Source organism: Poecilia reticulata, linkage group LG4, assembly GCF_000633615.1.
Source record: "Poecilia reticulata strain Guanapo linkage group LG4, Guppy_female_1.0+MT, whole genome shotgun sequence".
Lineage (NCBI taxonomy): Eukaryota > Metazoa > Chordata > Actinopteri > Cyprinodontiformes > Poeciliidae > Poecilia > Poecilia reticulata.
In genome coordinates, this window is record NC_024334.1 from 1,782,833 (window position 1) to 1,792,785 (window position 9,953).

Consider the following 9,953-nt stretch of genomic DNA (forward strand, 5'->3'; position numbering starts at 1 on the left):
TCCAAACGTATAGTGCCGTCGTTGTCGGTTGCTATGGCAACGAGTCCGCGGATAGTGTAGCTGTAGCACANAAAGCTCTAGTTCGTATTTTAATAATGAAAAGTGATGATTAGTGGCACGGCCGGGCAGCAGGACTGTGTGCGGCGCAGCAGCAGGAATCACATTTAGGTCACTGGTTTAGTTTTCATCGTCGTCGTGGTTTTCAGAAAGACGTGCAGAGCTAGCAGGTTGCTCGCACCTGCTTCCTGGAACAGAAAATYACAAACATGACTGCACTGGAGGAGCTGGAGGAGCTGGCACACTTGGATGTAGTAATTTATTTATTTAACTTTTTTTTTTTACCATGACATAGTTCAGCTTGATCCCAGCACTTTGCTGTTGTAAAAGAACAGAAAGTCTTTTCTGTACAACTGATTATGAGTGGTGTTGCTCCAACTTTTGCAGAATTATTAATATCTGTCATAAAGTAGTAACTTGTTACAAAATACTTTGTTTTGCTATCACTTACTTACAATCAATTATTACACCTAAAATGCAGAAATAGTCATCATTTCATCAGCCTAATGATACAAAAGTGCTTTATATGCCTAAAAAAAATACTGTATATGAAAATAAATCTTTTATATTCAAACATAACCTTGCAAATATGAAATTGGTGAAGCCTTTTTTGTTTTCTACCACAATCTAAATACAACACTCCTGTGCACATGTACATTTTTACACTCAAACTGAGAATGATGGCAGAGCGTTCACAGCCTGATACCAAATTATATTTGTTCTGACGATGCTTCGTCTGGCAGATAAATCATAAATAAAGTGTATCAACTGAGATAACTGCACATATTTTGGTGAATATATCTTCAGTGCTATGCTTTCTCTACTGGCCCAAACACTATCAGAATATCTACAACCTAAATTATAATGTCTGTTCAATTAAATTGTATTAATTTACTTCCAAAAGTCTATTCTTTTTTTCCTGTAGCATTTTTTTTTTTTTTTTTTGGCTGTATTGCTTCCCTAAAATGTCTGTGTGGATTATTGACGTTTCGTCCAATCAGATTTCAGGCTCTATGTATTGCCAGGTTAAATAGAAACAGTTAAATAGACGATATGGACCCGTTGCATATCGGGTCCATATCGTCTATTTAACTGGAGGGCAAAAAGCTGACGGTGGCTAGCATTGGTTTTAGCTGTTATCAGTATAATGTGCTAAAACTTAACTGTACGCCTGATACATAAAATTAAAAGGGACGCAGAAAGACAACTGAATAACAACGTCAGGAGAAAGTTTTACATAGAAAAAGTAGTGAGCGAGAGGGAAGCAGTTCAGCTATGCTAGCTTGACTATGACAATCGTAACATGTAGATGTGCTGTGGAATTAATTCTCTGTGTTTCGGTTCAGCTAAAAAGTTTTGAAAAGCGACTTAAACACCAGCTCTGACAGATCATCAGTAGAGGCGGGTGTTTAAATTAGCTAATCAACCACCGCTGCGTTAGCYTAGCTATTAGCAGCGGTAGCTAAYCTAACACGGCGATCACTTTTTAATAATCGCAAAATAAGTATCAAGCCTTAAATCATGAAACTGTAACGGACTGAAGGTTCTGCTCTTTGTTGGTGTTGAATCCAAACGTATAGTGCCGTCGTTGTCGGTTGCTATGGCAACGAGTCCGCGGATAGTGTAGCTGTAGCACAAAGAGCAAAAAAAAAAAAAAAAAAGTGGTTGTGAGTTGTTCTTCGACGGTTTTTCAGCATTATTCTTCYCTTTGCAGTGGCGCATATCACTACATTAATAATACTTGAATCTCCAGGTTTCATTTTGTCAACAGAGTCGTTCTGCTGCTGCAACGCGGCTATGGATAGCAAGTAAAAGAATCATCCTTTTGCCTTCCAGCCTTGTGCATATGCGTGACATTTCGGGACGTAAACAATAGCAAGCAACGGGTCCATGGCAGTGGAAATGCTTTTCAACCAATGAGCTTTAAAGTTCGCCTCACCGGCCAGCTAGCTGCATGTCGCAGCTAGCTGGCCGGTCGCAAACCGGAATTACAGAAATAAATTTGATTAATGGAAACAAGATAATTTCAACAAAACTCATGATAAAAAGTTYCTGTGGTGGTTTTTCATCTGTATTTTGCAAAACCGCCACATTGCTAATTCAYGYATCTGACCAAATTAACAAGTAAAATTACAATGTCACCAAATAAGTCAACAAAAAACCTGGACTAAGCACGGCTGAGGATGTTTCTTATTGGCTCAAGAAATGCAAACACTGCAGGGCATGATGGCAAAATGTCCAAAATGACGCCTTTTGCAGTCAGATTATCACAAAGTCTTCCTAAGGAGATAAACCCTGCAAGGCGAGACCAGTGTGCACAGACTGACAAGCAGCAGAAGCAGCAGATACGTTTGTTYAGCCTTTTAAGAAAGAACCTTCCTGCATGCACCATCCTCATTTTGACAAATATTACATGTTTGCAGGRGTTTTGCTGTAGTGGCAACAAAAAGGTAAATGTAAATTAATTTCTTGACCGTACTGAAATAAGAAAATTTTACCATTTTGTTCCACATTAAACTCAATGTACACATCAGGCTATGATCTACTGAACCTCTCAATATAAATATATAATTTATATATACTTGTATTTACATCTTCTCCAAAAAAACAAAACAAAAAAAAAACAAAACGTCAGTAATGCTGTGCGAACTATCCTATCACCATTAAACACAAACACAGGTAGGTCAGTTAACAGGTAATAGTAAAAAAGGCGTTCTTTGCACCGGCAGCTTGTTCCACCAATCAGAGCAGTTTGTTACGAATCCAACATGGCCGCACGCGGTTCTCCCTCAACCTTCTCACTCGCTTCGCTGTCAGCGGCGTTCCCATGGCGACAGCATCAGGAGCAGAGGAATAATTAACCCTGTCAGGGGTTCAAAGGTCATCGAATGGGCTGAGCCGTGAACAGCCACCTGAAAGAAGTAAAATAAAAACACAAGTGAGGCGGAATAACGTCATGCAGGAACATTTTAAAGACACATCTCAATAAATCTGAGTTACTGTTACCGTTATGAGAAGATTATAAATTATATRRCAGATTAAGAACAATTTACAGGTGTGTATTGGCAAGAAGTCGGTAATTATTCTGTTGCTGTATGTCCATTATTATTATTATTATTATTATTATTATTATTATTATTATTATTATTATTTTATTATCTTGTTTTGAGAGTTAGCTTGTAACCATTTTCTCTGAGTAATATAATTTATTTGTTGGCTCTTTAGCCATGAATATTATAAGATGGTTTTAATTACCAAGTTTTGAATTAATTATTGAGTCAGTCAGTAATATATTTCAYTAAACTGAGGATTAAATAAGGATTAAATCAGAGTTCACTTCTTCCCACTACAGCTAATTATTTTGTTTTTGGTTCTGCATGTTTTCTCTGTTATACTGTCTGCTTGTTTTCATGTTTTTTTAAACACTTGTTTGAAATAAATGAATAAAATAAGAATAAATAAATATTTGAACGTCGTGGAAATGGTGCCTCATCTTTACAGTTTACTTCCCTCATCTTCTTCAGCCCCCAAAAAATAAGATTATTTCAATGTCTCTGGTTCAGGAGCATCTTAAATTAAAAAATGTGGAAGTTTTAGGTAATATTTAAACTTTTGTGGTTATTAAATCTCCCCCAAAGTTGGATTTGCTTCACAATCCTCTCAAGGTTGTTTTTCCTTCCACTCAACATTCCATCTGCTTTCCTACTGCATTCTTACTTTTTGGTCTTTTGCTATTATATTCCAGTTTTCTAAGAAGCTGAACATTGGGTTTTCATCTTTTTTGAACTGAAACTACATTTTTGTGGTTTTCTTCAGCATTATGTAGAAAATGGTGTAAAATATTTCACGTACAAGATGATCTGTGACTTTCATCTTTTATTCTGCATCATTATCACATTATACAAGGAGCCACATATGTGAGAGAAGTAAAACTTTAAATCTCTGTTGCAGTTGGGTGATTAAAACAATATGTAAACTGTTGGAATAGCAGACATTCAAGGGCTTCAATAATATAAAAATATCTCTCATGAAATCCAAAAAAAGACGTCAAAAGTCAAGAAGAACATCTTTCTAAAACATTTCCAAGTGCTGCATTACTTAAAAAGTGAACATGATCCAAAGTATGAGAGCGAATTTCAGAAATATTGTCCTTTCAGTAACTTGATCTGTTAGAAGTCTGTGTTTCTTTACCTGGGGAGGTGAATTTTGAACTGGAGGAACTGGAGGAACTGGGCGACGGGGAGCGGCAGGAGCCACGTCTTTCGCTTCTGGACTACGGCCGCTCGAGGAACCGTCGCCTGAATGTAAAAACATTTAAAAGCTCATTACACAGACTGTAGTAAAACCAACAAAAATAATGTTTTGTGGGGTTTTTTTTTGTGTACTCTCTGACCCCCCACTGGGAAAACTTACAAAACAGAAAGTCATGTTCTCGCGTTTTGAAACAAGTTGAATGTGAGAAAATGAGGCAAAATAAAATTCAGTCAGAAAAAAATCTAACAGAAAAAAAAGAAAGAATAAAAAACCGACTAACTGTCTGCCTATGTAAAAGACGTTACTTCTGTTTACTGTAACTGCTGTTAAAGTTCTATGCTTTTATTTTGGTAACTTTCTTTATAAGGTTGCTATGGCAACAGAACACAGTTCTAACTGAGAAAGTTAACGGCAGCAAAACAGATAAAAAAAAAAGCTACTTAATTTCTTAGCTTCGGTCAGTAATGAAGTTTATTTAAGTGTCTTAAAATGTTTGTGGAAAATTCTGTGAAAAAAAACCGGTTGTAATAAAAAAAAAAAAATCTGTTTCTATCCAGCTGCACTCTTGTTTACGACTTCGTTTTGCTCTCTCTCACTCTCTCACAACAAGGGATTCCGTTGCCTAGCAACTGATTCAGCCAATAGGATGAGAGCTGGTGGAGGCGACGTCTTTCTTTGGCTGAGCTTGTTTCCTGCTAGCTTGTGCGCTTCTGTAACTACGACAGGCAGCTGCATCTTCCTCATCCGGCGCAGAAACAAAGTTTTGAGAGAGAGCAGAAGTTTTGAGCGTAAACATCGCAGATTTTGAGAGCAACGACATGAAATCCTGCTCTTAAAATAGAAATGTAAGCTCTTGATTTTTGGCAGTTAGATTCTCCCATAGTATGGCAAATATTAGCCTTTCTAGAGCAAAAAAAACACTTTTAATGTCAAACTGACAGTAAATAGTTTAGGGTGTGGTAGAAATTTTAAAAAGATACATAAATTGAAACACTAGTCAGAAATAGCCCCCCCCCCAAAAAAAAAAAACAAATGATGGAAAAAAAAGGCAGAAAAAAATCAGGAATGGAGAAAGTTGAAAAATCCAACATGAAACGTAACTTTTATATTAGATTAGCTTTGACAGAAACAAAAATATTAAAATAATGCATGTAAATTTTGCACAGCTTCACCACTTTATGCTTCAGCACAGCTGGATGCATCCCGACAGGTAACACTGAATCCAACGAATACGTTTTCTCCACAAAACAATTTAATTACCGCCACGTGTCTTCATCTCTGCAGAGTCTATCTTTTATGGAGCTAAAACAAATCAAGTAAAGAACATATGCTGCTGTAAAAAACAAATCCCGGTTTGTGAAAATGTTTTCTATTTCTGCTTCTAGTCTTCTGATTGCACAAAAAACATCTTGCACAACTGAAAGTTGTKTTGTTGCTGCTAAAACATGAAGGATTTATGGATTTCACCCCAAACACCCACAGGCTGACAGAGCGCAGCCTCTCACATTAGATACATAAACACACACACAGATGTTCAGAACGTTCCTTCATTTACCTGGTACGCAGCTAAAGTGAAACAGCTACTTTTTWAAAAAATGAATGTGTGTGTTGGCAGCGGTCCATGTCCCTTCTGGGAGAAACTCRGGTAAATGGCTTGATTACAGCAGGAGAGAAAACAACGGCGCTGCTGGAAAAGAGAGCTCAACACACACCCACACACATTCACGCAGCGACATTCCTGTGTTCACCTGCGCTGTAAAAAATGCACTCACACAGCAGGCTGCCTCTTTCTTCCTAATATCTTGGTGACACACGCAGGCGTGCACACACCTGCTCAGGGAGAAACCCGATTCTGTCTGTAACAATGCACATTGTATCGCTGCACAATGGACAAAGAGCCAGTTTCAGCCGCAAAGGAATGAGGGAGGGGGCTTACATATGTACAGTCACTCTGGCAAATATTATATCTTGTTATGTTAAATTATACTAAAATTATGATAGCTGGAAGARYACATTTCTGCCAAAACTCAAACATTTTGAGATTAATCTAAGAAAGTTTCTAGAAATAAAGGAAAAGTCAAAAAATATGCCAGAAAAAMMCCTGAAATCTTTAGATTAACCTCAGAAGAAAAAATAATTCCTGAACTCAGAACATTTTTAAAAAATTCACAAAATTTTAACTTTTGAAACTTAGAAATTTCCAAGTTTTTTCTAGAAAATGGCTGAAATTAAACTAAAAATTTCTGAGGTTTTCTGGTGGATATTTTGCAAGAAAATCACTCAAAAAAGTCAAACATGTGCAACTTTTCAAACTAAAAAATGTCCAATTAGAAAATTACAGAGATAATTCTAAAAAAATTAAAAATAAAAAATTGTTGGCGGAAATTTCAGAGCTCCAAAAGTCGGAAATTTGCAAGAAAAAAACCTGAGAAATTTTGAGATCTGTTTGAGAGAAATCTTTGAAATGCCTGAACTCAAAAAATTCCTAAATTCCAAAATTTGCAACTTTTGAAACTAAGAAATTTCCACGTTTTTTCCTAGATTTTGGAAARTTTTTAGCAGAAGTTTATTCTTTTTTTCTACCTATATTGGCCTTAACACCATATAAAACAAAAACATTGCAGTACGGATGATGGAAGATGTGGTTTTATTTTCATTTATGCAGATAATTAAGAGGATTTAGTTAGGCCAGTTAGGAATCTTTAATTTACTGCCTTGGAAAATATCCTTTTGTTTCAATTAGAACCAAAACTTCAGTTTCTTTCTTCAGTTTTAGTGCAGTAAATCTATTTTTTCTCAAATATAATATCACTTTTGGCATTAATGCTCACAGATGAACATCATTCCATCATTAATCCATTCATCAAGAACCATCTTTTGCGACCATGGCAGGTRTTTCTCTATAAGTTCCCACAATGTTTAATTTTTGATCATTCTTCCAGAAGTGCATTTGTAAGGTCAGACACTGATGTTGGATGAGACGTCCAGGCTCAAAATTTTCACTCAAATTTATTCCTAAAAAAATTATCTGACAAAGCCTACGAGTAGCTGCTTACACTTTTTCTTCATCAGTTTTAAATATGCGTTTGTCTTGCAGGTACCAGAGGGATGATAATGGGTGCAATATGGAGATGTGTGCCCCTTTCTCCAGCTAAATATGTCTGGAGAAAGCCTGGACTGTTTCCTGCAGATATCTGGTAAAATCTCTRGTTGATATGAAGCGCTTCGCAGCTGCACTTCTTTTTATTTCATGCAAGTTGTTTTTTAAATTTGAATATCAGATCAAATATTTTTCATAAAGTCACAAGCCTTTCTCTAATATTGAAATTGCGAGGTTTGTTTCTAAGCAACAAAGCAGAATAGATGACCTACAGCGTATAGACTAAAAATATGCACACACAGACAGGCAGAGTGGAGGCAGGTGATGAAGAATGTCACTGAATCCATTCATGGGGTACCATAACCTTTACTGCAATGAATCACATGCATCTGCTGAAGCGAGAGCAATAATAAGAACTCAGGAGTGACATTTGAAGGACCCTGTCAGTGAACTGAAGAGCTGGGCAGCTTACATCCAGGTCAGGGCTATAACAGATAACACGAAGGCTCCAGCATTGTTCATGTCATGCAGGACGTGAGCAGCACAGCCGCTCCATTCATGCACGGTTTGCATCCCCACAGGAGCTGAGCTGACACTTTACAAGGACTGACGCCAACGGTAACCGCTTTCTTTCTGCGGGGGTTTTAAAGGAGCAGCTAGAAAAAGCAAACAGACGGCGTTTCTCCAAGCAGATATATAAATACATACGTCTCCGTTTCAAGAGTGGACTGTAACTCAGATACTTATAGAAAATAATAACGTGAAAATTGAGCAGGATTTGGAGCAAAGAGTCCATTCATGGGTGGCAGCGACAGTTTGACTCAGGAGGGGGAGGAACATAAATCATAGCCAAATGTTTACTAGATTGCTGCTTCTCTTGCTYGTGCCCCGCCCCCTACCAATGCCGCCACACATTTTAATTAYCAAACTTGTTATTCTGGAGTCTTACTGTAAACATATGAATTAGGGCTGTAGTGATACAATAATCTCACGACACGATACACGATATTCTGCTCACGGTACGATATATATATTGCGATATTCAGCAAACGATACATTTCAATACACTTTCGCGATTTTCTGAATGATTTTAGAGGGACAGAGTGATTTTGGTGACGTTTTGTGACTGTTATAGAGTTGGATTGAATTAATTTAACTGAAAATTGATTAAAAGCACCAACTACACAATACCTGGCTCTGGTTGGACACAGACTTAAAGTCGACAGCTGGACAAAATGAATCTAAGAAGTGGTGAGAAAAAATGTTTCTTTTAGTTGAAACAGTACAAACTGTAGCTTACATGCATTTGTAAAGTAAATAAAGTGCATAAAGTACCTGCTCTGAACAGTTTGATACCTTTTTAACCTCGACACTTAACATCTGAAGGAATCACTCTGAGCCTGATGACCTAATCACTCTCCCGACGAAGCAAGCAGGGAGTGAGCAAGGTGACAGCTGGATGTTACAATACTTGCGGATGAAAAACGATTTTTTTCTAGGATAGAAAATATCGATATATATCGCAAAATCGATATTATTACACAGCCCTAACATGAATACTGAACAAAGCCTAATACTTTGAACTTAATGCTATAACGACTTGTTCTGCATGTACCTGGAAAAAAAGAGGCTGTTCCAATTTTTCACTTCTGATACCGATGCAGATATCTGAGGTTTAGTATCGGCCGATATCGATCCAATGCAGAAAAACCGATACATTTACCTAAAACTTTTCTGTTTTTTTCAAACACAGACATAAATGCACTGAACTGTAAATTTATTTGATGAGGTAAAAACAAACCAATAGCTTAATAAGCCTAATCAAACATGTAAAAACAACTTTGATTTGTTCAGTCAGTGCAATTTACAGTCAATGTGAAATAAATAATAAAGAAACCGAAACAAAAACAAAAGGTTGATTTGTCAAACATGTAAGAAATAAACAAACCTCATTTCAAATGGTTTAGAAAGTGCAGTTAGGAACTCTAAAGTTAATGTAAAATAAATAATAGAGCATAATGTCGATCAGCACAAAGCATAGAGTTAGACTGAATAGATCTGCCCTATGGATCAGCCTCATTGTCACAATACACAATCTAGAATTTAGTTTGTTTTATTATCTGGACCGATACAGATTTTAATATCAGACCCAAACATTTAAGACAAGTAAATCACATCTGAACCAAGAAATAAATAAAAAGAACTATTACGTATGTTTAATGTTGTGTGTATGGAAAATATAAAAACTCATATTCTCATTCATCACTGTGTGGTGTTTTAGGTGGTTTCTTTAGTTTATGAAGATAAAAACAGGAAACAAAAGTCTGACTTATAAAACATGTGGACAAGGATTCAACTAGGTAAATGTGTTATCATATTATAATCTGTTATTATCATATTATAATGTGTTATTATCATATTATAATGTGTTATTATATTATAATGTGTTATTATCATATTATAATGTGTTATTATCATATTATAATGTGCTATTATCATATTATAATGTGTTATTATCATATTATAATGTGTTATCATATTA

General features: G+C 36.3%; 1 protein-coding gene across 2 annotated transcripts in view; it reads right to left on the minus strand.

The window, feature by feature from the left end:
• Positions 1 to 307: 307 nt before the first annotated feature.
• LOC103463086 (glypican-5-like) overlaps positions 308 to 9,953 on the minus strand; it is a 62,647-nt gene continuing 53,001 nt past the window's right edge. For both annotated transcript variants that reach the window (XM_008406222.2, XM_008406221.2), the window contains exons 10-11: positions 4,249 to 4,355; positions 308 to 2,969 (exon numbers count right to left, since the gene is read on the minus strand). In XM_008406222.2, coding sequence (XP_008404444.1) covers positions 2,871 to 2,969; positions 4,249 to 4,355 — 206 coding nt within the window. In that variant the 3' untranslated portion in view covers positions 308 to 2,870. The remainder of the gene's footprint in view (positions 2,970 to 4,248; positions 4,356 to 9,953) is intronic.